This window comes from Paecilomyces variotii, assembly GCF_004022145.1.
Source record: "Paecilomyces variotii strain CBS 101075 chromosome Unknown C8Q69scaffold_2, whole genome shotgun sequence".
In the NCBI taxonomy this organism is placed as follows: domain Eukaryota; kingdom Fungi; phylum Ascomycota; class Eurotiomycetes; order Eurotiales; family Thermoascaceae; genus Paecilomyces; species Paecilomyces variotii.
The window spans coordinates 3229830-3257123 of record NW_021167141.1 but is presented as its reverse complement, the minus strand read 5'-3'; the positions used below and the strand labels follow the sequence as shown (position 1 = coordinate 3257123).

The window sequence follows — 27294 nt, the reverse complement described above, 5'->3', positions numbered from 1 at the left end:
TATATGTACTGTACAAAGTCTTATCCGCTATGTATGTGCAAAGCAGACGTAGTGCTAAAGCAACGCCATCTATCGAGTGGTATCAACGGATGGAATCGCCTCTATCCGACTCTCAATCCTTCAAGAAAAGAGACTAGCATATTAGATGCTCCTGCAATTCGCGACCAACATGTCACGATTACCATAATACTTCCGTTCCAATATCGGAATATGCAAGGCAGCAGCCAGCTATCGTTGAGACCTTTGAGCGCTTATGCCACCTGAATATCGATACTGGTTGTAACATACCTCGATGTTGCCCGCTAGAAAAAGAAAACTGACATGATTCGAACTTCTTATCCAACTGGACGATCGCCTCTACCAGTCCCAGCTCCCGGGCATTCTTTCGCATTTTCTTTCTGAACCGTTTTTCTCGTCTTGACTCTGCTCAGCTGGCTGATCACTCGTCTGCTCTTCGCCACTTTCATCGGCCGCATCTCCCCATCTCTCCCTCCAGCAGGTCAACTCCTCCTTCCACAGATCCCTCACGCAAGGATCGCACGAACTGCCACAACAATCCCCCAGGCCAGGCGGTGGAGGAGGGTCATTGTGAGCTCGGGAAGCCGCGCGGAGAAGTTGTTTGGTGCGGGTTGTTGTTAGGCGTTTGCGCTTAGCGGCTTTGATGAACGGGACCTCCGATGGTTCAGCATAAACGGGTGTAGGTTGATTCCGGTTATTCATGTCTTTTGGTCAAAATGAGGATTGTCAACTTTAGTGAAAGAATACTTTTTCATTATTTGGAACAGGTGGATTGTACACTCTCGTCTCAAGTCCCATTTTTATTTTCTCCGGATCTTCAAAATGCCCCGATTTCTTCCGAGCCTTGATGATTACCTATCTGGGGATTCTTGTGCATTGAAGCGGGTCGCATTCTGGTCGACAATATTTGCATATTTATGTACTGGCTATTTGCTAGAAAAATTAGAACTTGAATGATATATAAGTTGTTTTCTAATACACCAATTTAAAATAGGAAATATATGAAGTTCAATATCGGAACAATTAGCACCTCAATTCGGCCACTATCTCCACTATCTCTAACTAGGTACCTATGCACGCTTCTATCCACTCTACTGGCTTAGTAGGAGAAGGTAGAAAGAAATGCCTGAGTGCTGCAAAATACTCAAAGACTAATTGATGGTATTTCCAGTATGTAATATCGCAGAACGACAAATCAGCGTGAAGTTATAATTTTGATTATTGAAAGGCCCTTTGTGAAGCTATGCAATGAACTAAGAGTATAACACTATATTGTCTCAAGATTTACCACAGAAATTGATCTCTTCCTTGCATTCAGCCAATTCTGCCGCCTCCGTGACTCCTGCCTATCGGAGTTCTTGACCCGACAAGCCTATTCCGACATACACCAGAGTCGTTCCTGTTAAATTTACTGCAACATGGGCAGAATGACCACAGCATCTGGTAGTATCCGCCATGAGTTGCCAGGGGATGTTCGTGAATATCGCTGGGAATGAATAAAGCAATTCCTTTATGCTATTGATAGTGAATACAGACTCTTTCGAAGCGGTAGAGAGAAACAGAAAGATCGATTATTTATCTTCTCGGATGTGACAGAAGCTACGTACTTGGAAGAAATACAATCTTCTCAAGACAAGTTTATCACGACTTCTATCGACTCTTACTCGTCTCTAGAGAATCCTCCTTTTAACCATGACGACTATGACCCACGAACAAGCAGCGCAGTCCATCTCGTGGGGTCTTGCCATCAAGTTAAACGGGATGGGACTTGAAAATGAAATGTTCACGACCAGAGCCGCGGAATACAAAGGAAAAGACAGGGTACAGGGGGGAGAGCTGCCTGGCTGGGACGACGACTACAAGAGATCGGCTTGGTTCGGACAAGCATACCATAGGTTGACCCAAGGGTCATCCCTCCCTGGTGACGACGGATACTCCTGGTTTGCAGGATTCCTATGGAAAGAACACAGACTCTATGGAAAGCTGATGTGCATACCTGAGACCAAAGTTGCTAGTATACTACGGGATGCTCACGACCTTGCCGGTCATTGGAAGAAGCGAGCTACTCTCGCCAGGATTTCGCGTTGGGTTTACTGGCCCAACCAGGCGACTGACGTGGAGGATTACATTAGAGGAAGATTGGAAAAAATGGCCTTCAGTGGTCGTAGAGGCAGGATATTCAGAATCCTGAGCCAAGCTTGAGAGGGATGCAGCCTGGTGGATCACCGAGTCTGGTGGCGATGTGAAAGCCGTCCTGACTATAAAGCTTAACCAGAAGTCCAGAGAGATCACTATACATAAATGGATTCCAGTTCTGAGGGTCACTAGGATTCTGTCCAGCCATCAGAAACAAGTCCTGTCTCTCAGCACAACAAGTCATCATCTCAAGACGGCCCGATGAACCACATGCTCGTGTCACCAATGTTCCTTTGAAGATCACATTTGAGGAACTCTTTTAAGGCAATCCCAACAACCGCACGAAATGGACATCGTCTACGGGGTGCAGGATCTAAGGAAAATAGCAGAGAAGGTCTGGCTACTCCAAGAGTTCAGCTATGGAAATTGACTCGACACCGATTTGTGATACCCCCGATCGAGCATCCCCAGATTCTGATGACATTGACTAAGAAGAACGCACCGATTCCTTACGAGGGTGTGTATCTGTGAACGGAGAGAGGTGATAGATCGACGACTCTGTTGTTAAGGAGAACTTACGAGTGGTATATTACCTGTATCACATAAACTGAAAGCGGTCAAAGACAAAATGTTCGTAAATTGAAGTCTGAATAGGGTCAGATATGCTTTTGTTAGAGATCCAGGCAGACCAACAAGGAGTTCTCCTTTTTGGTCGACTGGCAGAAAGCCATCAGCTTTTCTTTTTCAAGTGCAACGTAGGATCCTCTCAAAGTAGGAGAATTGATGTCAGATCTGTTGAGGATAGGCAGTTTGAGATGATAAATCCCAGACGTTTTAGCTTCTGGTTGGCCAGATGCAGAGTCCTTTACCCAAAGTTCAGATGGTATAGTCAGTTAAATATGCATCCGTAGATAGTACCGGGCAATAAGTGGCGCAGTTGGAAACATGAAAGGGAAAGCGAAAGTGACTCGAACGTAGCATGGATTTTCTATCTGGTCAGGATATTAGATATTACTCCTTTCCAAAGCATTTTCCAGTCTGCGGACTACTGTACGTCTTATTCAGCAGAGGATTCCGGTGTCTATCCTTATCAACGCCATACTCAAATCCCTCGTTTATGTCTTTGGAGAGAGACCAGTCAATTCATACCGGACTGCAAAGAATGTATATCACTCTGTTAGCATGCCGATCGCATGTGGCTCTTGCTTTACATAAGCACCGATTGCATCGCGTTGTGGTGACAGCATAGATGGTCAATCCTAGCCGTATCGATCAGCGATGAGATGATCGAAGCACTGCGATCGTTACATGTACTTATCCTGAGGCCTAGATATCAACTTGTGCCAACAGTGGGCCCGTGGAGCGTTCCGCAAAGTACATAATTGTACTAAAAGCTGCGCAACACAGAGAACTCCCCACTCCGCGTGGTTAGCCTGGTGTTGCACGTTTGGACCCCTACGCTTAAAATAATTAGCTGATTTAAACCAGTGGGTCGTAATCTGTCCTGACTCCTGACTGTTTCGCTGGCAGCGGCTGGCTCGACAACAATAATATATGAGGGAAGGATATGGATTATGGAAAGACCAAGTGGGACAACCCCAGAATCTACCTAATGGTTATGCAGCATTCCCTATGGGTGTTTCATTATTAGACCAAGGTCAAACAGCATTATTATAGGGATCCAGTCCCATGTCAGTGGCGGCAATGTTCAAAGTCTGTACCTGTGCTCTACTGTTAGCACCATGCTGTCATTAGACATGTGTTTCAAAAGCTTGTTTCTCACTTTCTTTTTGGCGTCTGTTGTACTGTATATAGAATAGCAGTAGCATCCATCCTATCTTCATTTCCGACTATGACACAGACTGTAAGAATAATGAGATCAAATGAAGATCGCAGGGTGGCTGCGCGTGCTGAGCACGGTAGTGGGCCAGGGAACGCAATCATCTCGCCTGAGATCAGCGGACCCGCCGCGGGAAGTTCTCGTCCTGCTGTGCTCGATACTCTCTACCTCTCCTCGTTCGCAACATGTTTTCATTTTCATCCCTTCTGGCAGACAACAGCTTGTTGATCGCCTCCTATCTGATTGCAGAGCTGGACTCACACATACCCATCTTGGTCCCCTAACCGTGAGCCCTCGAGCTTGCCAAATCTGGTGCTTGCCTCCCCACGCAGGATTACGTTGCGATCAATCGCACGCAGCGCATTCGACAGGGTCCACCGGACAAGTCGAATAAGAGTTAAACGAACATCCTGTCTGCTGAACGAGACTGCGAACTTCATCTCTAGCGATTGATATTCATTGGAATAGCCTGTCGCGACTTGTGGCTCGTCGCGGACATTTTACACTACACGCACCCTTGTTCTGCGGGTTCTTTGACCGATGGGAACCAGCCTCGAGAAGTCACATCGATTGGAATATCTCTGAAGTCGATATCGACATGCAGCTGTTGTCTGATTCACTTCCATAAATCGTGTGTCCTATGTATGTTAAACCGCGGCTGCGAATGTTCCGCGTGCTGACTTGCGTCTCGAGTACAAAGCGTGCTGCAGCTGAACCGGAGCTCGTTTCCTCTTCACCATGTCGCGTCAGAACAGGCTCCTTCGGGTATCTATCGATGGTACATCTTCATCAGAAGTGGAACCAGGTCCAGCTACTCAGCGCAGTATAACACCTTCCATCTTGTCGGAAACTCCCTACCAGCGACCCAGCTCATCATCGTCGGAGGAGTCGTCATCTTCTATCTTCTACGAGGACGGATCAATACGTGTTGAACGATTATTATACAAATTCGCTCTAACGCTCGTCCCGAGCTTCCTACAGCGCTATGCCGGAGCTCTCCCACAGGAACCTAAAAAGCTCCATGCGATTGCTGCTTTGGATGGGCTGAGAGGTTGGGCGTGTCTGCTCGTCTTCAACTTCCATTTTCTCTTCACTTATACCTGGAAGGTAGCAGAAGGATGGGGTTTCGCACATGATAATTGGGGTATCCATCAATTGCCCATAATCCACATGTTGATATCGGGTCATGTTATGGTCGCCATCTTTTTCGTCATCTCCGGCTACGTGATCACCCAAAAACCCTTACGAACAATCCGCAGCAAAAGTTGGGAGCGCTCGTTAGTGGTGCTCTCTTCGTCGACCTTCCGTCGTGCGCTCCGTCTCTATATCCCCTCGCTCACTGGTATATTCCTCGTTTTTGTTGCCGTGCGTTTGGGATGCTACAATTATTCGCACCATGTCCTCAAGTCGGGTACGACCATATTGGGAACAAATGAACAACACCCGCCCGTCATGAGAACCTTCAGGGCGCAGTTTTGGGATTGGTACTACACCGTGATTCGTCTGATGGATCCTTTCAATTGGGGTCTTTATTATAATAATTACAACCCGCATCTCTGGACGATTCCGGTCGAGTTCCGGAGCTCCTTGGTTCTCTTTACAACTATGCTTGCTACCTCGCGATTGAGGACGAGAGTGCGCATTTTCTTGGTTGTCTTCCTCATTTGGTTCTGCACGCGAGTGGATCGCTGGGACGTAGTCCTCTTCCTGTGCGGTATGCTCATGTCCGAAATTGATATCATTACCGGCCTCTGGGACGGCCCATCGCTCGATGAAAAACCAAGGAGCCGGGGCGTACTGAGCGATTTTATGCGTCAGTATGGACGCTCATTCTGGATTGCGATGTTCGTTCTAGGTCTCTACATCGGCTCTTCTCCCAATCAGGGAGTCAAGTGGACGCCCGGATATGGGTGGTTGGCAAGGCTAACTCCACGAACATACAACGAGCCCCATCGGTTTCCGCAGACAATCGGTGCTGTCATTATCGTCTGCAGCATCAACCACTCTAAGGACGTCCAGAAATTGTTCACAAATTCGCTTTCGCAGTATCTGGGCAAGATCTCATTTGCCTTCTACATCGTCCACGGCCCAATCCTACATTCTCTAGGCTACTCAATCATGCCAAGCATATGGCGCTTCACGGGCAAAGAAACCAATCTCCAATACTGCACAGGATTCCTCATTGGCTGGTTGACCTGTTTTCCTATTGCCTTGTGGGCAGGTGACCTCTTCTGGCGACTAGTCGATATTCCGAGTGTCAACTTCGCCCATTGGATCGAAAAGAGGCTAGTGGATGAATCAAGAGCTCAGAGTGTACGCTCATGACAAATTGGGCATTTGCATGCGTTACGTCTTCCCTTTGTTCTAGGTACAGATTCCACGCGGTTTTGAGAACACAGTTTCTTTTTTTTTTTTTGGAAGAAAATTGTCCATCCATTCGACTTTTCATATATCCTCCGTCTCTTTCATTCTTGTCTTGGCATCATTCTGAAGCGGCACCAGCCAGCCTGTGCTGCGTATCTATTACATTTCCATCATGGCGATTGGAGCATGCTTCTCTCCCCTTGGTTGCTTTGGTGCATTGGGTGTGCGGGGGCGTTTTGGCTTTTCTCTGTGCCGGAGCCTTATACCACTACCAGTTTGTTCTTTTCCATTCTCACTAGAAAAGGCCACAATACTTGCTTCTCTGGGCCCCAAAAATCACTTTGGTTCCACCATTATATATCACATTTGTACACCTCTTCCTTGGCCAAGCTTGGCCACCTACACGGTTTATACTTTCGTCGTGGCTTTCCCTTTGTTAGGCTGGCATGCCGGATGCGAGTGTGCTTTGCGTCCAGAAATATGACTGAAAGAGCCAGGCCAGTTTTTGAATGCAAAAACATCAGTCCACACTTTTAGCATGTAGTTGGCTATCATATATATAGACTTATCCATAGGTGCTTAGGCATTGCGATTTTATGTCCCTGAATGGTGTCACGAGAGTGGCTAAAGCCCTAGGCCATCGATCGTACTGTTAAGAATTAGCTAGCTACTATTGTGTTATCGTAGACGAGAAGCTTGAGGCCCCAGCAGTCAAGCGCAGCGCTGGCAGATAATGTACTCTAGAATAGGTATCGCCGGTCTAACTTCGGTCCGAATTCGATGATTGCAAGTCAGATCAGTTAGTAGTTATTACTGACTGGCATGCGGCCGAATCTATGGCGTGACATAGAAATTGTATTCGTTTCCAGTCTCCGGCATCTAATAATAAATTGATCCAGAGGGAGGATGCGCCAAGACCGCCTTCTTTAAGTAGCGAGGTCATTCCATCTAGTCAGCCTAAGACTGCTTGACCTCGATTCTAACGCCAGGCCTGGAACAGTAACTACTTCTCTAGACTTGTTAGCGACAGGACCGTAACTGTTGGTGCCTCGGGGAAGTAGCGGATAATGTGACAAATGGATCCGAATATAATGCATGACAATATGCTTCGTTTCGTTCTGATATATGGTATCACAAGAGGACAACATTCCAGGTCAACCAATGTTCAATATAATGAGACATGAATTGTCATCAAAGGGAATGATAATCCATCCTGGAATCACTGGAATGTCGATTACAGATTTCCCTTTGCCATGTCCATCCGACGTCGTCTGATGTCTGTGCTGCTGACCTTGGACTCGAAGCTTTCAACAGTAGAGGTCCCCATTTCTGCCATTTCCCCTGTTTGCAAGACATCGACTTCAAATATCTCTAAAGCGGACCATCCTTTCTTGGCTCGTTCCTCGTTGACTGCTTTGCCTCCAGAGCGTGTCTCTTTGGAGACTACTAGAGCTGTAATTTCCTTGTCTGTAATGGTCGGGCCAAATGGATCTGAGATCTGTACTAATTTAAGAGACAGATCAGGGCTCACTTTGGTTAAGGTGTACCGCCCATTGGGTTCTGGATTCGACGCCTGTTCCACCTGGGGCGCAGACTTCTCGGGCGGGGAGAAATCGATGATCGCAGTTAGAAAGGCTGCGCAACTTCGCGATCGCTCATCCCAGCTTTCCAGAAACTCTGCGTATTTCTTGTTCACCAGCAACTCGTCGCCTGTGACTCCAATCGTCATCAGCCTTTCTGTGCGTTGACCCTCTGGGACGGGATCGATCGCCAGAGCGGTCGCTGTGAGCAGGAGTTTATGACCGATATGGAGGTGATCAAAAGTGCCTCCAACAGCTACTGAGTAGTGAGGACCTGAGTGAGTGGTATCTGCAGCTATGGGGACCTCACTCCGCGTTAACGATGCCTCGCTGTCTGAAACCGGGGAAATGGGAGGCAATTGACTACGACCGTGGCCTGAAGTAGGCGTATTGCCGTATAGGACTGTCAGATCTTGACTTTGTTTGCTGTTAAGTGTGTAGATGGCATCCCACGCGCGACCGCATGTCACCAGAGCCTGCAGATCAATAATTGGTCCCAGGACTGAAGATCCAGAAGAACTGTCTGGGGGAGATGACTGTGACTTTGGATCATTATCGACAAAAAAGATTCGTACATCGATTCCACCAGGGCCATCGAGCTCGATCTTCTCTGCGGCACAGATGGCGCCAATGAGCGTGTACAGAGTCGCCAGAATATATTGGAGATTGGCGAAGAGTTTCGCTCTGGGTTGAAATGTCGGAGGGATTGCACCAGGGACTGTCACTCCCACATCTAGGATTGCAATGCGATTGGCACCGTTGAGAGCTTTTGCCAACCTCAAGAGTACTTTGGAGAGCGTGGACCCATACGCCGCTTTCAAGTCGGAGAATGCCAACGAGGGTGGAGGTGGCAGCAACAAAAGAGCATAGGGCGGGCTGATCCGGTCCTCCCCCGTCTGGTGTTGTTGTGAATCGCCCATGGTGCGAGTCTGAATGCTCACTTGGTCCTTATGCGTGTGATAAGGCAAGGTGAGGCATCAAGATGGCTCCAAGTAATAGTAATAACTAGATAGTAACTAGATCGATCCCAAACACTGCGGGGGAATCCCCGCGGCGAGGCTGAGTCAGCGATGCCCGACTCGATGTTGATCAGAGACAATCACCAGTCGACACAGACGTTGCTGAGAGCAGAATAAGATGCCTTTCTACGGGCATCACCATTCTTCCGATACGCATGATGCTGAGGCCAATTTGCACGGAGCCCTGGGTGGGATATACCAAGCCGCGCAGACACTAGGCGCTGTGGGAGCTCCCGTGGGCAGCCTTCGCAGCGGGAACCCAAATAGCACGACGGCTGACGCTCATCTTCTACCTCCCGAGTCTACTGGGTCGAACAGTGGGCGACGATATACGGTGCCCAGGAGGAATTCCGACACGGGGAGCGCCACGTCGCAGCGCCCTTCGACCATGGCGAACTCAGCGCAGTCGTTCGACCCTGCTGCTCGTCGAAGTGCCGCTTTCGGACGTCAGCCAGAGGAGCTTCATATCCCGGGCTCTGCGAACCCTCTGAGCGCGACAAATCCTCGCCAGCAGGCTAACCAGGGCTATGTTACGGATTCTGGCAGCAGTACTAATCCTCCTGCCATCAACGTCCAGCAGACCGTCCCTCAGTACGGTGGCAGCAGCAACAATACGCTGCCAGGAGCTCTACAGCCAGGCAATACCAACCGACCACCTGCGCTTTCCATGAACACGGCACCGTCAGCCCTTCCAACGCTGCCGCAGATATCGACACAGACTCAGTCTTCCACTGCTTCCTCACGCCCCTTGACGATCAATTCGCACGGGCATTCGAGGTCCAGCCCCGCGGGGTTCGAGCAACCGACCTACAAGCAATATGGGCACACTCCTGACAATACGAAATACGCCTCAACCCCAAGCACTGGATATCCACCTCACACACCGCAGGGAGCGAAATACTCGCCCTTGGGGTTGGCAGATATACGGCCGACCAAGGATTCAGTGCTAGCGGATATCACCATGAGCCCGACGGCGAATACATATAATGGAGAGCCACAGATACCAACGAATAGCAACTATGTCGCGCCGTGGCCTATATATGCGGTCGATTGGTGCAAGTGGCCCATGTCCACGACAGGCTCTTTTACAGGTAAAATTGCGCTAGGAAGCCATCTGGAAGACAGCCATAACTACGTATGAGACCCCACTGTGGACTCTGCAGCCTGAGACTAACGATCTGCAAGATCCAAATCATCGATGCGCACAGGACACAGCCCGATCCCGATACGCCAGATGTAGTGCCTGGGGATGTGAAATTGGAATATGTGAAGACGGCAGAAGCTACCCATTCGTATCCCGTGACGAGGATCTTGTGGGAACCTCCATCGTCACAGAAGCAGTCCACGGACTTGTTAGCAACGTCGGGTGATCACTTGCGCCTGTGGTCTCTACCAAGCTCTCAGACCTTACAGACATCCAATTCCATCACTCGTCCCTCCAACCACAGAGAAAATCCGCCAGCGAAACTGTCCCCTCTCGCTCTTCTCTCGAACTCGAAGTCTCCGGAACATACAGCTCCCATCACTGCGCTAGATTGGAACACGATCTCACCTAGTCTGATCATTACCTCCAGTATCGATACTACCTGCACGATCTGGGATATACCGACTCTGACTGCGAAGACGCAACTGATTGCCCATGACAAGGAAGTATACGACGTCAGGTTTTGTGCCAATAGCGTCGATGTGTTTGTCAGTTGTGGTGCAGATGGCAGTGTTCGTATGTTCGATCTCCGAAGTCTGGAGCACAGTACTATTATCTACGAGCCGAGTGAGAAGACCGATAAACGTGAGTTGTCTCAGAGAACGTCAGTGCGTGTCCTATGACTGACAAGTTACAGTTATGAGCCCTGGCAATTCTAGCCCGTCTACGCCCCATCAGCAGTCGATCTGGCCACCTCCACTTCTGCGAATCGCAGGTACGTTTCATACCCTCACTCTTGTAGTGATGATAACTGATTGTTGGCCCCAGCTTCGCCGCATGATGCACATTTACTCGCTACCTTCTCCTCAGATTCCAATGTTATCCGGGTGCTAGATGTTCGGCAGCCCGGGCAAGCTCTTCTGGAGCTCAAGGGCCATTCCGCCTCCATAAATTGCATCGAATGGTCGCCTTCTCGACGTGGGACTCTGGCCTCTGGAGCAGACGATTGTCTAGTCCTTGTGTGGGACCTTCTGAACCAGCACAATGCCGCGTCTGTCTCGCCCAACTTGCACTCCTCGGGCTCGCCGTCCACGACAGAACGCGGTCCAGCCTTCGCATGGCAGTGCGATTATGAAGTGTCCAACCTCAGCTGGTCGCCTGCAGGCGGTGCCACCAGCGCCGGACACCACCGGGACTGGCTAGGCGTCTGTGGCGGCAAAGGCTTCTGGGGAGTTGCACTCTAGAGCCGCTTAACAATGACGTTTGGGGGCGTCTTACCGGGCGGTTGTCCATGGATTTTGGGAATACAGTCCATTACATTGAGCCGAACGCGCGGACCATATGATGGTGGAATAAAATCACGGAAATGATCCAGATGGTGTTATGCATTGATTACGAATTGATTAGCTTTGAGTCTGTATAATCGGAAACTATTGATTTCATGCTCTTAAAAGAAAGCGTGGGCGTACAAATTGGACATTATTCCGTCTTTTCCTTTCATTGTCGAAATGTACCTACCTTGATCGAGTCCAGATACATCCAGCTTGCTTTTCTGACTGCATTTGTCTTTACTTTCTGCTTACTTGTTGAGACGTTCTACGTGCCAGATACCGTAAGACTTTATATTACTCCATAATGTCTTACGATGAAAGGAAAGCGACATAGGGCATGACTAATAGGATATATTCGAATGTCAAATTCATAATGGGACTTCGAGCAGCTACGAGTCACAAGCCGCGGAATCGACCGAACTGTCCACCCCAGTCGAACAAGGGCAGAAAGAAAAAGAAAAAGGGCAAAGGACATCTGGTGTTGATGAAGTGGTTTCATTCATTTTATTTGTGTCTTTTTGTTTCCTGGTTGACTTATCATTTGCAAAAGATATTCTTTATTCTGTTCCCTCGACCTTCGCGGAAGTCTCATATCTCCCCGAAGTGGGTGTAGAAAAAAAGAAACTTTATAAACCTAGCCCTTGTTGCAACCGGAACATGAAATAAAACGCCAGGATTTTTGTGCCCACACTCCCTCTTTCCTTATTCGGTGCGTTTGCCAACCATCAAAGCCGTTCCATCATCATTTAGACTTCAACGATCTCACGGAGACGGCGCAGAGTAGAGCGGACGGCAGAAGCGGCGGGGGTACTGTATTTTTTTGAAAAGAAATTATGTTAGGAAAATTCGTTTCTTCGTGGTGGGTGGTTTCTTTTTTTTTTTTTTTTTGTTGAAATCGAATCTTGCGGGCAGTGAAAAACTTACGCGAGAGAGTAAGCACCACCGGTCATGGTCTTCTTGCAGCCAGAGCAGTGCCAGATACCGACGGCAGTACGGCGGACGGTGTTACGACCGCAGAAAGTGCTGTTAAGATAACCCTCGTCAGCTTGCTGTTGTTCTTGTAATTCCCCGATTCCCCGTTGTCATGTTGTCCTCCTCTTTTCTTCGTTTTGTTTCTTCGAGGGATTCGTAATTTTCTTCTTTTCCATCCGGGATATCATCGCTGGGTGTTTGATTCAACGTACCAGGTGTAGCGGGCGTGCTGCGAGATTTCCATACGCTTGACCTGCTTACGGAGAGAGGCACCGTATCTGAAAAACAAAAATTATCATGTTAGGACTCTTTCCATTCTTCTTTATTCTCCGTTGTTCGAGTATGCATCGATCGCAATTCATCGTTCTGGATCGATTTTGTTCGGATTGGATTGGATTGGATTCATTCATACCTCGTGCCGTACTTGCCGGTAATACCGACCTCTATAAATCACATTAGCAAAAATGTCATTCCCTAAATAACAATAATTCGGATCCAACGGGTTCCTTACTCGTAGTGCGCTTCGCCATTGTGTCTGTGGTGCGAGGCTTCCGAAGTTCGCGATGGGTTGCAGGTGGTGGTGAGGTTCGCTGGGCGGAGACACAATTTTGGGAGTGTGCTCGCTCGCTTCGGTTCCCGTTTGTGTGGGTGGGTCGGGGGAATGGTTTCTCCGTGGTCCGATCCCGCATGTGAGGAACTAGACTGTGGGAGAGTTTAGATAGCGATTATAGAATTACTATAGAATTATTATAGAATCATTATCACAGCTATTGGCTTACTGCAGATAGACTAGTTATCATGATTGGAGTTATCCAAAAGAACGCTCATCTGCGTAGTTTTCACTCATGTTCTCATTAATCATTTCTATACAAATCAATGAGAAGAGACACCATGTCCTCGTAGAAGCAGGTGGAAGAGCTTGGACATCATCTAAAACTATTAACACAAGCGAAGGGAGGCCAGATACCTATCACTTCAGTGAACTTTTAATCAAACGCCGCGAGAGAAAATTGAGACAACCCGCCGGCCAAGTTCGGCTCTGTACTCCATCATACAACCCTGGAAACCAAAAACAAAAAGTGGTGAAATCTATGCGATATTGCCAGCCATGCCCATAAATATGGCTTGAGCGGCAAGCTGAAGCGACCAGAAGCCGACTTTCTTGAAGCGCCGTCTGCGGGCCTGCTCATCAGCGACATCTCGCGCAAAGGCATCATACACCTGTAAATAAAAAAAGGATTAGCATCGTGGCAAACTAACGCCGCAGAACCGTGAAACTTACCGCTGCAGAAAGATCGTCCATAAGGCCACTATCAAAGATAGTCCAGCTGCCGTCAAAGTCGCTGACACGTTTGACCACCCGGCAGTTCACTGGAATGAAAGTGTGCCTGGAATTTATATATGCTACAATGGGGCGGATGAGAGCATTGTTGATGTAAGACAGATCGCGAGTGAACAAAGGAACCACAGCTCGAACGTTGTTCAGATGGATCCGCAGATCCGCCACTAAGAATCGTCGGTCATCTTCATTCTCCGTGTCCCTCGCTTGAATGCCATCTCGGTGTTCGTCCGGGAAAGGCTGGTACTGGTTCGACGTGACCGTTGCTTCTAGACGCTCGTAGAAATCAGACATGACCTTTGCAAGGCTTTCGTTGTTGTCTGCCGGAAACATGATATCAGCGACGATATCGACTGTTCCCTCGTGGATCCAGGAGAAGGGACCTTGGACCCCACGGTTTAAGTGGTCAATGTTCAAGGCGTCGACCCGAATGCGGCTATGCTTTTTCCATGGATTTGGCTTCCCGTTCTCTTCGATACCATCGTTCAGCTGAGCACCGGTGTAGCTGTGGGTCTGACGAGGGTGGATCGTAAATAGAGAATTATCAAACGATCCAGACATCATATTACACGACATGAAGTCGTAGAACAGCCACTGCTTCCGTAACTGGGGCAGATCGCATGAGTATATGCTGACCGAGAAGGGCCGGAAGTTGTTGGGCTGGTGGACGGTCACCAGGAGGTCTTCCATTTTGAACGAGTCGATCTCAAAGTCTCCGGGGTTATGCTCGTGCCGATAAGATTTCGGGTCCAGATCGTCATCAGACCAATGAACGTGGGTGCGGTCAACAACACCTCGGATACCTTTTACTTCGACGTCGCGCAAGAGGCCTTTCCCATTGAACCACTTGGTGAATGACAATGTCACATTGACTGTATCAATCGAAAGGTCGAATTGCGTATAATTTCCATCATCTTCTTCAGCGCTCACTGTATCTTGTGAACCTGATCCATCGTTGTGTGTTCGCTCACTCATGGCAGCAGCTGCGGCGGCTGCGGCCGCGGTCTTCGGTGATCCTTTACTGACATTGCCGGCTCCTTGTCCTGGTCGTCTCGATACAAAGACGTTCTTGAACGTGATCACACCATCCCTCCACTTGGGTACAATAGCGGACTCGAATACGACTTTCACACCGGAAGATTTGGTCAGGTAGTTACCGATCCATCCGGCAAGTGTTTCTGAAGATGTTAGCAATAGCTCAGGAGCCAGTGGCAAGGAATATACCTTGTGCAAGAACGGTGTTTATAGCGAGAATGACTAGAGAGAAGAAAGTCGTTGTACCGACGACAACCCAGATAATGTGCCCCAGCAGGACCCACGAGAAGAGTGCAGCAATCTCATCGAAATTAAAAGGTCTAACACTTCTAATTGAGAACCATTTAAACCGTACTTTGAGCCGCGACCAGAATCCGGTTGCCGCGGCCAGTAATTCCTCTTTCGTTGGCCGATGAAGCTGTGGAAGGTGTGGCAGACGGTCTCTGAGATTCTTGTTCAGCGGAGTAGGAGGTATATGCTGCTCGATGGAATCGGACGTCTTCGACTCTCGAGACTGAATTTGTTCCCCAATCCGTTTCTGGTTTTCTCTATTTGCCTGCTCGTTCACTGGGCTAGTTTGAGACTTCGCCGCCTCTGTACTTGAGGGTTGGCTTTTTGACGTATGTAAACTTCGCCTCCAAATATTCCGCGATAGATTACCGGAGATCTTTCCATCGAAATAGCGAGTACCACCATGACACATGATCTTCTCCGGTGCCATCACACATGTTGCTCCTGTCTCTACAGCTGTCCCCGAGCTTGGTGAGGCTCCAATAACCAGGAAGCCACCGGACGCAAATCTCCGGGTGATCTGCGCTCGAGGAGGAAGCTTCTTGGGCCCATTTTTCGTGAAGAAAGCATGGAAAGTGTCGTTAAAGGCTCCAGTATTAAAAGTCGAAGGGTTATGACTCGTTCGAAGACGTTGGCCAAAGACCGGGCTCGCCGCTTCCCAGAGGTTGGCGTAAAGCCTGCGTCCTAGATTTCCGGGCATTATTCCGTCACATGGCGGAGCACCTAGTTAACAGCTAGACGACAAAGGGACCGCAGCATCCCTAAACAAAGAAAACCCAAAGGGACTGAAGGCTCGAGGTGGAAGAGACAGACAAGACAAGCCGAGACTTCGTAAAGTTCTAACCCGTTCGACCCTAGAAACGGCCTAGCCATGATTTCATCCGGTTTGTCCTGTTTGCAGCCCGATTATGGCAACCCACATTTCCTGCCGCTCCGTCTGAACTATCGCGGGCGATAAAATTTAATAGCGACAGACGCCGACCCCTCTTCAACACCGAACAGATAACTATTCTGTCGACGCATTGTTTCCAGTCAAGATGCCTGCGCCGACAGCTCTTCAAAGGCGCCCGGAAGAAATTGCGCAGGCTGAAGCATCGACCCTGCCCCAGCCCATTCAAGGTATGTACTGTACAATACATATCTTATATCAATTTAATTTGATCGGAGAAAATGCTCACTCCGCTCAATAGATGAGGACGATGTCTTGATCGATGCCACCACGGCGGCCCCTGATGTGCCCAACCCCGCGCCCCAGACGGACTCTGCTGAAGACAGTGAGATGCGCATCGACGAAGAAGGCCGCCCCGTCTTTACGCCCGCAAAGGATGTCAACCAGGCTTATCGCGTTGAGACCCGGAAGGTCCCTGTGCCACCACACCGCATGACTCCTCTCAAGACATACTGGCCCAAGATCTACCCTCCATTGGTCGAGCACCTGAAGCTGCAAGTGCGAATGAACATCAAGAACCGTGCTGTCGAGCTGCGAACGTCGAAGTTTACTACGGACACCGGTGCGCTGCAGAAGGGTGAAGATTTCGTGAAGGCTTTCTGCCTGTCGTTCGACGTTGATGATGCGATCGCTCTTCTCAGACTGGACGACCTCTATATCCGAGAGTTCGAGATCAAGGACGTGAAGGCCTCCCTGAATGGCGAGCACTTGGGCCGTGCGATCGGACGTATTGCAGGAAAGGACGGAAAGACGAAATTTGCGATCGAGAACGCGACTCGCACCAGAGGTCAGTATATCATGCTCCATTGCATTACGCATTCACATACTGACAGATCCCACAGTCGTGCTGCAGGACCAGAAGATTAGAATCCTGGGCGGTTTCAAGAACATCAACATGGCGCAGGAGGCCATTGTTAGTTTGATTCTGGGTAGCCCTCCGGTAAATTTTGACATATCCGCTTACAAAATTATAACACACTAATACATTGATATAGGGCAAGGTGTATGGAAACCTTCGTACCGTGGCTTCGCGCATGAAGGAGCGATTCTGATATATACCCCGTGGGATCTCATTGGCCCTTCCTCTTATCAGCATAGCAAGGCGTTCGGGAGTCGATTCGAGCAGGATATGGTTTCTACAATGAGACTGAACCGGGAAAAAAGGGAATAAAACAGAAAGACCATCTGATTACGAATTTGGACAAAAAGTAGGCTCATGAAATGAACATATCGATTATCTATCGTTCAAGCATATTCGTCTCTTTCCTCCTCCTCTCTAGTCCTTCTTGAGAGGGTGGTAAATTTCTTCTATACCGTCCTTCGTAATCACCATCACCTGTAGACCATCTCCGACCTCGATATGTCTCTCCACAGCACTCGTAAACGCATCTCGGACCAGCTGCTCGACAGTAGCTCTGGGCAGCGGCTCCGCCTCTCTTGCCTTCAGATCATGACCCTCCCCGCTACCAGGCACATACTGGTTCTTGAAGTTAACCTGATTATCCAAGAACGGCATGATCAAACTAGCCGCCGAACCAGCCGCTCTGCACTGCTCACGCTCATACGAACCGACGGGATCGTAACTGTAGAGAGCGCCCCTGCCCTCCTCATCCAGGCCAGCCAGGATAGCATGCACGTAGTACGGGAAGAATCGCTTCTGGTAAAGAATGGTCGACAGTCGCTGCGCACACGCCTTCACGGACATGGGCTTGCCGTGCTGGTATTTGTACATCTTGACGATCGCATCCAGTCGTTCCTTCAGTGCGTTGCCGTCGGCTGCGAATCCAACGACGGAGAGTAGGATCGTCGCTCCCTCGCCCGTCTCCTCGTCACCGCCGATCTTGAACACCTTGGGAACGTAACGAGAGTTGATGTTGTAGCCGGAGACGGAACGAGTGTCGCCTGCCAGAATGGCGAAGTCCGAACCAGTGATACCTAGCGTTGAACCACCGTTGTCGGTGTATCTGTAGCCAGGACATGTCAGTTTCAGCTATCGTATGAATCGAGCGGTAACAGAGACATACGGGTAGAAGCCATGCTGTCTGTGGCCCGCCGATGCTGACTGGGCGAAGGAGTATCCGATCATCTCAGAACGAGACGGGTCAAGCATCGATGTCATCTCTGCGCGGCGTTTCTGTGGATAAGGGGGGGATATATGGTCGGGAGAGTATGAAGTCAAATCTGGACGACTGATTGAATGGTCCGTATGTTTGAGCAGCAGGCTGATGGTTGGAGGGCTGCTCTGTGAAGCTGGACATTGGAAGCTCTGTTGGTGACGCGAAGCTACAGCTGCCTCGTGCTTACATAATTTGGACGGCGGCCTCAGGCTACATCGATATAGTTCCAGGAACCTTAGCGGAATCAAACATGTTCTGTTAAACTATTCTACTTGAATATGTATCACTACCTAATCGATATATGTATAGCTTGCTTCTGTCATTCTCGTCAAGATTCTCAATTTGTGTCGCGAGCCACGCTATGTAGAATACGTCACTAGATCGCGATTGATGATACACTTCGTAAATCGACAAGTATTTGAGATTTACAAACCATATCTCAGAAATAGTCATTGTCAATTGCTCTCGTTGAGAGCATATTCCAAGACTGTTATTTCTGGCATGACAGGCAGACAACATTTCCCACTGTCTTATGCTGTTGTTGGCTAGAGATGGGCGATTTAGCGTTAGCGGAGTTCCGACCCAGAGCGCTAAAAAGAGCTGTGGCCGCGGCAAGGTGATTATAACTAGTACTCCACACGTCTCGACCCCAGAGCTGTTATCTAAGCATTCAAGCAACTCCATGATCTCGTTGGGAGACTGACAGTTCTGTCTCTGGCGACAGGCGCATCTGGCTACCCACAATGCTTGGTCTTGGGGCGTATGAGAGTAGCAGCGAGGATGAGGCGCTAGTCACGGCCCCTCAGCCAAAGGTGAAGGTATAGTTCTTTTCGTCCATGCGCTGTTTTGTTATGTTAGAAGCTTGGCTGAATGTTTCTTTTAGGAGGCGCCTAAGGAACAGCCCCCTGTCCAACAGCTCGCTGTTTCTCAAGGTATGTCCTGCGTAAGCATTTTACGGTCTCAGTGATTAAAACATTCTAGCTCCTACAGCTGCTCTTGCACCCGAACCCGCCGTTGAACCTCCGCCCACCGTCGCGGAGCCTACTGGTCCTGTTGTCGGACCATTTCAACCTCAGAGCGCACCTAGCCCTCCTCCAGACCGTCCTCGCTCAAGGCAGTCCTCTCCATTCTCGACAACTCGCGCCCTAATCCAAGACCTCACTCTACCTCCTGTGCCCAATCTCGACATACCACCCTCACCACCTGGATCGCCGGATCCTGTCGCAAACAAAAAGTTCGCCCATTTTCTTGACTTGAAGAAGCAAGGGATCCATTTCAATGAGAAATTAGCCTCGTCATCATCCCTGAAGAATCCCAGTCTTCTCACCAAGCTACGACAGCATGTGGGAATCGATGAACAGGGGCAATATGCGACGTCTCTTCCCCTCGATATCTGGGATCCGTCTGCGTTGCCGGCGTGGGGATACAAGGAGGAGCTTTTGAAAAGCCAGCAGGAAATTCGAAGGGCACTGGAGGAAAAGAAAGCGGCAGGGCAGAGAGAATCCATCGAGTTCGTCTCTGGTGGGACGCCATCGGGTTCCAGTCGTGGAGGCACGCCATCTAGCGGAAGAGGAAAGACTAGTCTGGCCGAAAGAGTCATGAGTGGATTGAGTCGAGATCATAATGATCAGACAGCCTCTCGCCCGCCACGGGGAGGAGAGTCTGGTTCAAAAAGAAGCCATTCAAGGTCGCCAGCGGGCAGGCGAAAACGCTCACGCTCAAGATGATCTCCTAACAATGGTCATTCGTTTTCTTTACGCATTGGCTTTGGGTATGGCTTAAAATGGGCACGGGTCTGCGTTTGGCGTTATGGAAATGAAATTTACCATGTAGAGAATTACAGGTAGCACAAGCTATATACCACATCCTCGGAGTGTCCAATCCATGATTGCATCTATAAATACAACCAAACAAAAATAAATATTTACTATTGCATATTTATTACAAGAATTTGCATACTTCTTGATGATGGCTCTTGTTGAGGCGGGGGCTGCTCGCTAAGCGCGGCTCACAGACGCGCGGGCGGAAGTTGATGCCATGGCCCAGCCCGAGCTCCGTCAGCTCTCCTGCCTAGCTGGAGCTACGTCCGTCACGACCTTATCAACCTTTTGCCCTCAACGCCGCCAATATCCTCCTTTCCTACACGAATATCTCTTGGTTCTCAACCTCCATAACCGAGAACACCAGGGATCTGCCACAGTCCTCTGCCCTTCCCCGCTACATACCATCTCCTCCAGATCATTCGTCATGAACCACTTCCCAGAGGCCTGGGGTCGTGTGAGTTCCCTGCTGCTACAAATCGCCTGGCTGCGATCGATTAGAGCTAACAGCATTCGTAAAGCCCAGAAACGATGTCTACGGCCCATATGACCACTCTTACCTGCAGACGACCGTCCCCAAGACACATACCCAGTCTCCCGCAGTGACGGGAACGTCAGTGGTTGGTGTCAAGTTCAACGGTGGTGTTGCCCTTGCAACTGATAATCTGGGTATGTCCTTCGCAACAGCGTTTATGCAACCTTCAGGAGACGGGTAGCTTTTAACACGTACATTCAACAGCTTCCTATGGCTCCCTCGCCCGTTTTACGGATGTGAAGCGCATCCGTGTTTTCAACGACTCAGCCGCGATCGGATTCAGCGGTGACGTCTCCGACATGCAGTACATCGACCGACTTCTGAACTCGATCGACATTCGAGAGAACTACTCCGGCAACGGCAACACCCTCAACGCCAAGAACCTTCACACCTACCTTTCCAAGGTCCTCTACAAGCGCCGCTCCGAGTTCAACCCTCTCTGGAACCACATCTTGGTGGCCGGCTTTGACGGTGACGGCAAGCCATTCCTGAGCTCTGCTGACTTGCTCGGCACCACTTTCTCTGCGCCACATCTGGCGACGGGTTTCGGTGCTCACCTGGCTGTCCCCATCCTGCGGAGACTGTTCCCGGAGGATGAGATGCCAATTGAGAACATCACGAAGGAGCAGGCAGTGGACGCACTGAAGCAGTGTATGAAGGTTCTATTCTATCGGGATGCGCGCAGTCTGGACAAGTACTCGATAGCGGTGATTACGAAGGATGGAGTGGAGCTCAAGCAGGATGAGAAGCTGGAGGCTCAAAGCTGGGCTTTCGCAGAGAGCATCAAGGGCTACGGTACTCAAACGGTCTAGATCTTGAGATTCGGAGTTACAAAGAATTTTATACGCGACCAGGAGTCATTGTGAATTCAGAAAATATCAGACCAAATGTCTCGAGACATCTTATGAGACAAGATAATGAAGCGTACTTTATGGTATCCAAAATTCACGGTTAGAGACCGAATTTACATTGAGCGCTGCCACAAGCAGCTGCAGTCCCCCAGGGACATATTAAACTTGATTGAATCTACAGCTTGTAAGCTCTAGCGGACGAGGGCTTGGTGAACTCCACCCTGTTGGTGCAGCTTCCAACGCCCTCCAAAGCCACTTCGACCACGTCGCCGTCCTTCAACCACAGCTGAGGCTTACGGCCCATGCCGACACCTTGGGGACTGTTAAAATTGTCAGCCATAGGTTTTCCTTGCAGTCTCCGGAAGCACAGTGTAGAGTGATCACTTACGTTCCCGTAAAGATAATATCACCAGGAACCAAGGTAGTATCCCGAGAAAGGAAGGACACAGTCTTGGCGACGCCAAAGATCATATCCTTAGTCGTCGAGTCCTGGACAGTCTTGCCGTTCAACTTGGTCGAGATTCGCAGGTTGTTCGGGTTGCGAATGATGTCCGACGACACGATACCGGGTCCCCAAGGCGCCCAGCCATCGAAACCCTTGCCCAGCGCCCACTGGCCACCACCGCGCTTGATCTGCCACTCGCGGTGGGAGACATCGTCACCAACCGCATAGCCCAGGACGTAATCCAGAGCCTCGGACTCGGAGACATTCTTGGCCTCCTTGCCAATGACGATAACCAGCTCGCACTCGTAATCAACCCCCTCGACTTCCTGCGCCATAGGTCCAACGGGAATCTCATCCGTCGGACCAGACAGCGATGTAACGGGCTTGAAGAACACGACGGGGTATTTGGGAGCGGGCATATTGGACTCCTTCGCGTGCTGCTCGTAGTTCAAACCCAGACAGCGCACGGTCTTGACATCATCTCGAGCCAGAGGTGCCAGGAGGGTCTTGACTTCTGCGACCCGGTCGGTTACGAAGTGCTGGCCGAAGATATCACCTTGGATCACGCGCGCCTTGGTCGTTTTGGCGATGTCGGTGGTTCCAGAGGGGAGAATGGCGTCGCCATAATAGATGTGGCCGTCCTTGGCAAGGAAGCGAACGAGGCGCTATACAGTAAAGTGAGAGTCAGAGGTGGGATTGCGATGATGGAGTATGATGATAGCTCAAGCGATCATGTATATCGACAATGTACAGTACAAACGCTGGCGCAACACTTAAGAAAAAAGCGCGATGCGATACGCAGCCCTAGCGGGGAAAGCTTGCGATAAAACAGATAGATAACTTAGCACTGGGCAGGAACTTGATGGACTTACGCTGAACGCAGGCATTTTCGCTAGATCTTGATGTGTAAATATAACTAGATATATATAAATAGATAATAAACGTCTATATATTCCTTGAATATCAATTGAGAGAGATTGAAAATGATAAAGAAGAGTTGGAGAACTTGGATAGTAGTTAACGTTAACTTACCCCGAATCTCGGCTCAAAGCATTCGGCCGGGAGCTCCGACCTTTTTCCCCTCAACCGGGACTAACGCGGCAGCGGTTGCGTCTTTTTCCACCTGGGATGAACTTATGATTTTCTATTATTACGTAGAGTCGGCGCTTGAGCAACATAGCTAGTTAGCTCCCTTTTCCAGAAGCTTTTTTTTTTACCCTGCAACGGATTGGACACCGCGTATCAGGTTCACCCAGGGCATACCAGACAGCAATGGCAAGACTATCTGGTCTGCAAAGAGAGGTGCTCTCCCTCTATCGCCAATGTTTTCGGGAGATCCGCAAGAAGCCGACGGTGAATAGCCTACCCGATCCATCAAACATAACGCAGTCAAACTGATTGAATATGGCAAAGGATGCTCAGGAAAACTTCAGGAACTATGCAAGGTGTGTGAGGAATAATCCCTTGTGTAAAATGATTGCTGCAGTATCAACCAGGCCCAATCACAGGGAAGCAAAAATAAGCATTGCTGACGAGCTGTGTGCCAGAACTGAGTTCCGCAAGAACCTCAACGTAAGCAAGAAGGACTTTGCTGCCGTTGAGTATCTGCTGCGCAAAGGTCACCGACAGCTGGAGATGTACTCGTCCCCGGGCATTCGCAACATCGCGCAGTAGTTAGTTCCTTCGAGAAGGGCCCGTCTGATGGTTGTTGTTCTTCGTCATCTGAAGCGGACGAGAAAGGCTACCACGGGGAGTGGGTGAGCTTGCTCGAAAACAGTCGAAGACTCTTTTGGCATTAACTAAGTTACTGCCATGGTCATTCTAGAGTATCTGGCACATGGACTGGATATCTAAATGCTGCAACGCTGGCTGCTGGATGCATCACGTGACGCGGAAGGGACTAGAAGGTTCGCGCGGATTCGTGCATTAAGCGCGCGGAAGCGAGCCGAAGCGTCTAGGATGATCGACGTCTAGTGGAAGCAGCTGGTATACCCCAGACGCAACAATTGCTGACAAGATTGATCTCACTGTCATGATGCTGCTCGTTGATTCCAGAATGAGGGCCCTTGGTTATATAAACTGGGAGCAGACCAGTCTGTCTGCTCTCTTCTCTTCCTCAGATCAGACAATATCAGAAAAACATAACTTATATGCAATTGAGAACAATTCGACTCCCACGACCACTTCACAAGATCTCTAAAGCCACAACGACTCTTCCTCTCAGAAGACACACACACAACCAACAACCAACACGCACAATGGCTTACTTCACACGATTCCCTTCTGACGACTTCGCTCCTCTCTTCCGTCTTCTGGACGACTACGACAGCCACCGTGCTACTCGTCCGAAGAACACCCAGCAGGTCACTCCCGTCCGCACCTTCGCTCCCAAGTTCGATGTGAGGGAGTCGCAGGAAGGTTACTACCTGGACGGCGAGCTTCCTGGAGTCAACCAGAAGGATGTTGAGATCGAATTCAGCGACGCTGAGACGCTCGTCATCAAGGGCCGCTCTGAGCGCGAATCCACCAAGACCAACGTCGATGAGAACCAAAAGCAAATCGAGGGCCACAAGCCTCACCAGCCCACCGTTGAGGATGAGGAGGAGTCCGCCGAAACAACCAACGCCGTGACCAAATCCGATAAGCAAGTCGCGAAGCAAACCGAGCAGCCTCAGCACAAGTACTGGATCAGCGAGCGCTCGATCGGTGAATTCCAGCGCACCTTCACCTTCCCAACGAGAGTCGACCAGGACAACGTCAAGGCCAGCCTGAAGAACGGCATCCTCTCAATCTTTGTTCCAAAGGCTGCCGCCCCAACTTTGAAGAAAATCAGAGTCGAGTAAAAAACCAACCATTTACCACTTCCACACATTACTCTCTCTGACCTCTTCCTAACTCCTCATCGGCGTCTTGACGACATCCATTTTCACGACTTGTCATGATGACCTTCAGTTGTTCTTCTCGCATATTGCTCTGGAACGGTTTCGGAATGCGTTTTCACGGGATATGGAGTTCGAAGTTGCTTGGGCCCAGGCTTTCTTTGATACCTTATGTACCATAATTTAGCTATGCATAGCTTAATAATTCAACGAAGCCATTATCAAAACATACATTAATGGGTCTTTCTCTCCTTTCACACAAAATTATAAGTAAAGATCTTGACTTTGCTCTGTTGTAGATTATAGTTAGTGAATATACTCATCATAGAGTATGATAAGTTTTATACTGCAGGGGAGTTAGCTAAGGACTTCTAACTCTAGAGCTAGTAGTAGTTACCTATCTACCTACCTACCAAGGAGTAATAGTATTATATAAACAGGACTATATTGAACATGAAATTTAGTACTGCAATTGAATTAATCAGTATCTTTTCTTTCTCCCTCTTAATATTTCGCCAAGCTACCTGCTGCGTAAATACTTCCTGAAAGGGTATTCCTGCTTTATTAATATAATCTCACTAACTAACTACCTGAATTGCTAACTATTATTGCAACAGGAAATTCTGCCAGGTCTCAGTTGGAGAAGCGGTCAGTAAGTACTTAGGGAGCGAGAAGCTCGTTAAACCACCACGAACCTCCGCACTTTCTTCTCCTACTATTCAGCTTGAAGTTCTAGTTACTTAGATGCTAGTTACCTGTAGTTAGAGACAATACAACGTCTTTTCGATGGTCTGAGAATTACATTACTTCAAGCTCTCTTCTTACTATACTATCTTTTTAACATCCAAAAGTTCCCTATTGGGGGCGCGTAACGCGTCACTAAGTAGGGCACGGCATACAACATCCTCTTGAAGACCTCTGATCAGAACCCCTTGAGACAGCCATCATGGCTAGAACCGCTGAACCTATCGGCGAACCAGACCCCTCTTCTAAGGTCTCTGGTGTCCAGAACGAACCCAGAAACGATGACCGCCGCTGCGTTTTTATCCACCGTGCTGGGGAAGCCCCGCGGGAGATCACCTATCGAGAATTTTTGACCATCTGTCGTGATGACCCTCACTCAGTGTGGGAAACCCTCAAATACCACGAAAAAAGGCTCCAGGAAATGAATCAGGCTGAACACCAGACTCGCAATGAACAACGAATATGATCCTGACCTTCGTCAGCAGCTTCAGGAATCCGAAACCAAGATCAGAGATTTGACTGCCCAGATCCAGATCCTAGTTCAGGAACGAGACAAATACCGAAATGCCACAGCGGAGTATGCCCTTCGTTTCCATAGAGGAGGAAGTTTAGCTGCTTGGAACAAACGTGACCCACCCCTCTTGACTGATGGAAAGAACCCAAAGTTCGAAGACTGGGTCGTCCAGATGAAAAGCAAGCTCAAGACTAACGCGGACCATTACTACTACGATAACGAATCTCTGCGTATAGCCTACCTACGCTCAGAGTCGACTTGGCGGCAAGGCCATGGCCTACGCAGGTCCTAGGTTCCGTGAGGAATCTGCTCACCCGTACAAATCAGCTGACGAGATCTTCACCTACCTCCAAGTAATCTTCCACGATCCGAGCCGTCGCTGGAATGCTAATCGCCAGTTCACCCGGCTTCAGATGAAGACCGATCAGAAGTATCACGATTTCCTTGTTGAGTTCATGAGGTTGGCTGGCGAAGCCGATATCAACCCGGATGACTACAAAGATGAAATGTTTCATAAGGTTACCAACTCCCTCCGGAACCTTACCGTTCATCAGTACTATAAGGCCAGTACCTTCAATGATTACACGACCGCTTGCCACCGCGCTGCTTATGCGTTGCAGATGAATGACGAGTGGCTCCGCAACACTGCTCGTAACACTAGAAACCCATAACCCAGGATCAACCAATGGTGCCTGTATCTAGAGATAATACAATGTCTTTTCTATGGTTTGAGCATTACATTACATTACTTCAAGCTGAAGAGGATAAGAAAGAAGGATTTGTTGGGGGGGGGAGGGTTCGTGATGTTTTAACGAGCTCCTCGCTCTCTACTGACCACTTCTCCATCTAGAAGACGGTGAAAAATTAGAACTGGCAGAATCTCCCGACTTGTCGGACAGAGGCTGTAGTATCTGCTCCGAGTTACCAAGGAGTGTTCATGAATATATCCATATCGACGAATGAATCATCCAAAGATAGAAAGAAATTGAGCAAGAGGAGATCGCCAGATAAAGATTAGAAGTGGACACGGTTCCATACAATGCACTACAAGACTATCTTTCTCTCTACTGTAGAGTAGTATAGCCTTGCGCAAAGAGCTATGATAATACTTTCTGACATCACGTTATATATTGATAGATATTTCACAGAAAGAATGTATTCCTCAAGACGTATGTATTTCCCTTTAACTCCATGTAGTTATGTCTTCAATGAGTGGTTTCATTCTAATGTAACCGTGACAACAGATTGTGTGTCCGCTGGCCTCGTTGATAATGGAAATGAAGATATGATGGCAATATATGGTCCCCATACCCCAAGAAACTCCGATAATGAAGGCAGGTGATAACTGTATGCGAAGACAAAACTGATAAG

At 49.1% G+C, this 27294-nt stretch overlaps 15 protein-coding genes across 15 annotated transcripts; 9 read left to right on the top strand and 6 right to left on the bottom strand.

Moving 5' to 3' along the window:
- Positions 1 to 331: 331 nt before the first annotated feature.
- Positions 332 to 1147, bottom strand: C8Q69DRAFT_168691 (hypothetical protein). Its single transcript, XM_028625737.1, has one exon. The coding sequence runs from the start codon at positions 718 to 720 to the stop codon at positions 358 to 360; it is 363 nt and encodes a 120-aa protein (XP_028488004.1). The 5' UTR covers positions 721 to 1147; the 3' UTR covers positions 332 to 357.
- A 563-nt stretch (positions 1148 to 1710) lies between these two features.
- C8Q69DRAFT_496604 (hypothetical protein) lies at positions 1711 to 2220 on the top strand (the record flags this gene model as incomplete). The annotated part of the gene is made up of 1 exon (XM_028632264.1): positions 1711 to 2220. The coding sequence occupies one exon, from the start codon at positions 1711 to 1713 to the stop codon at positions 2218 to 2220; it is 510 nt and encodes a 169-aa protein (XP_028488003.1).
- Positions 2221 to 4549: 2329 nt separating this feature from the next.
- On the top strand, positions 4550 to 6432 carry C8Q69DRAFT_168654 (putative acyltransferase). Its single transcript, XM_028625736.1, has 2 exons — positions 4550 to 4625; positions 4695 to 6432. The coding sequence occupies exon 2, from the start codon at positions 4733 to 4735 to the stop codon at positions 6317 to 6319; it is 1587 nt and encodes a 528-aa protein (XP_028488002.1). The 5' UTR covers positions 4550 to 4625; positions 4695 to 4732; the 3' UTR covers positions 6320 to 6432.
- An 812-nt stretch (positions 6433 to 7244) lies between these two features.
- C8Q69DRAFT_168541 (pantetheine-phosphate adenylyltransferase family protein) lies at positions 7245 to 8967 on the bottom strand. The gene has a single exon (XM_028625735.1). The coding sequence runs from the start codon at positions 8856 to 8858 to the stop codon at positions 7593 to 7595; it is 1266 nt and encodes a 421-aa protein (XP_028488001.1). The 5' UTR covers positions 8859 to 8967; the 3' UTR covers positions 7245 to 7592.
- On the top strand, positions 8968 to 11557 carry C8Q69DRAFT_168517 (WD repeat protein). Its single transcript, XM_028625734.1, has 4 exons — positions 8968 to 10092; positions 10143 to 10746; positions 10799 to 10876; positions 10930 to 11557. The coding sequence occupies exons 1-4, from the start codon at positions 9076 to 9078 to the stop codon at positions 11343 to 11345; spliced, it is 2115 nt and encodes a 704-aa protein (XP_028488000.1). The 5' UTR covers positions 8968 to 9075; the 3' UTR covers positions 11346 to 11557.
- A 621-nt stretch (positions 11558 to 12178) lies between these two features.
- On the bottom strand, positions 12179 to 12934 carry C8Q69DRAFT_504996 (60S ribosomal protein L37a; the record flags this gene model as incomplete). The annotated part of the gene is made up of 5 exons (XM_028632661.1): positions 12179 to 12242; positions 12357 to 12455; positions 12617 to 12682; positions 12817 to 12847; positions 12916 to 12934. 5 exons carry the CDS (start codon positions 12932 to 12934, stop codon positions 12179 to 12181), a joined length of 279 nt encoding a protein of 92 aa, XP_028487999.1.
- A 232-nt stretch (positions 12935 to 13166) lies between these two features.
- Positions 13167 to 16022, bottom strand: C8Q69DRAFT_414307 (hypothetical protein). Its single transcript, XM_028628333.1, has 3 exons — positions 14968 to 16022; positions 13687 to 14921; positions 13167 to 13625 (listed from the first exon to the last, which is right to left on the bottom strand). The coding sequence occupies exons 1-3, from the start codon at positions 15767 to 15769 to the stop codon at positions 13494 to 13496; spliced, it is 2169 nt and encodes a 722-aa protein (XP_028487998.1). The 5' UTR covers positions 15770 to 16022; the 3' UTR covers positions 13167 to 13493.
- Positions 16023 to 17248, top strand: C8Q69DRAFT_458684 (putative rRNA processing protein). Its single transcript, XM_028630011.1, has 4 exons — positions 16023 to 16188; positions 16260 to 16805; positions 16861 to 16958; positions 17014 to 17248. The coding sequence occupies exons 1-4, from the start codon at positions 16107 to 16109 to the stop codon at positions 17068 to 17070; spliced, it is 783 nt and encodes a 260-aa protein (XP_028487997.1). The 5' UTR covers positions 16023 to 16106; the 3' UTR covers positions 17071 to 17248.
- C8Q69DRAFT_458681 (putative proteasome component Prs3) lies at positions 17249 to 18348 on the bottom strand. Its single transcript, XM_028630010.1, has 2 exons — positions 18043 to 18348; positions 17249 to 17982 (listed from the first exon to the last, which is right to left on the bottom strand). Exons 1-2 carry the CDS (start codon positions 18135 to 18137, stop codon positions 17295 to 17297), a joined length of 783 nt encoding a protein of 260 aa, XP_028487996.1. The 5' UTR covers positions 18138 to 18348; the 3' UTR covers positions 17249 to 17294.
- A 353-nt stretch (positions 18349 to 18701) lies between these two features.
- On the top strand, positions 18702 to 20031 carry C8Q69DRAFT_458680 (HCNGP-like protein-domain-containing protein). Its single transcript, XM_028630009.1, has 3 exons — positions 18702 to 18953; positions 19019 to 19067; positions 19117 to 20031. Exons 1-3 carry the CDS (start codon positions 18879 to 18881, stop codon positions 19860 to 19862), a joined length of 870 nt encoding a protein of 289 aa, XP_028487995.1. The 5' UTR covers positions 18702 to 18878; the 3' UTR covers positions 19863 to 20031.
- Positions 20032 to 20210: 179 nt separating this feature from the next.
- C8Q69DRAFT_458677 (nucleophile aminohydrolase) lies at positions 20211 to 21425 on the top strand. The gene is made up of 3 exons (XM_028630008.1): positions 20211 to 20412; positions 20477 to 20624; positions 20695 to 21425. Exons 1-3 carry the CDS (start codon positions 20383 to 20385, stop codon positions 21300 to 21302), a joined length of 786 nt encoding a protein of 261 aa, XP_028487994.1. The 5' UTR covers positions 20211 to 20382; the 3' UTR covers positions 21303 to 21425.
- Positions 21426 to 22801, bottom strand: C8Q69DRAFT_458674 (fumarylacetoacetate hydrolase family protein). Its single transcript, XM_028630007.1, has 3 exons — positions 22659 to 22801; positions 21730 to 22451; positions 21426 to 21661 (listed from the first exon to the last, which is right to left on the bottom strand). The coding sequence occupies exons 1-3, from the start codon at positions 22671 to 22673 to the stop codon at positions 21517 to 21519; spliced, it is 882 nt and encodes a 293-aa protein (XP_028487993.1). The 5' UTR covers positions 22674 to 22801; the 3' UTR covers positions 21426 to 21516.
- C8Q69DRAFT_458671 (complex 1 protein-domain-containing protein) lies at positions 22802 to 23913 on the top strand. The gene is made up of 3 exons (XM_028630006.1): positions 22802 to 23139; positions 23200 to 23231; positions 23334 to 23913. Exons 1-3 carry the CDS (start codon positions 23059 to 23061, stop codon positions 23458 to 23460), a joined length of 240 nt encoding a protein of 79 aa, XP_028487992.1. The 5' UTR covers positions 22802 to 23058; the 3' UTR covers positions 23461 to 23913.
- Positions 23914 to 24044: 131 nt separating this feature from the next.
- On the top strand, positions 24045 to 24629 carry C8Q69DRAFT_442503 (30kD heat shock protein; the record flags this gene model as incomplete). The annotated part of the gene is made up of 1 exon (XM_028628842.1): positions 24045 to 24629. One exon carries the CDS (start codon positions 24045 to 24047, stop codon positions 24627 to 24629), a length of 585 nt encoding a protein of 194 aa, XP_028487991.1.
- A 982-nt stretch (positions 24630 to 25611) lies between these two features.
- Positions 25612 to 26825, top strand: C8Q69DRAFT_525947 (hypothetical protein; the record flags this gene model as incomplete). The annotated part of the gene is made up of 3 exons (XM_028633621.1): positions 25612 to 25790; positions 25852 to 26153; positions 26251 to 26825. The coding sequence occupies 3 exons, from the start codon at positions 25612 to 25614 to the stop codon at positions 26592 to 26594; spliced, it is 825 nt and encodes a 274-aa protein (XP_028487990.1). The 3' UTR covers positions 26595 to 26825.
- Positions 26826 to 27294: the final 469 nt, after the last annotated feature.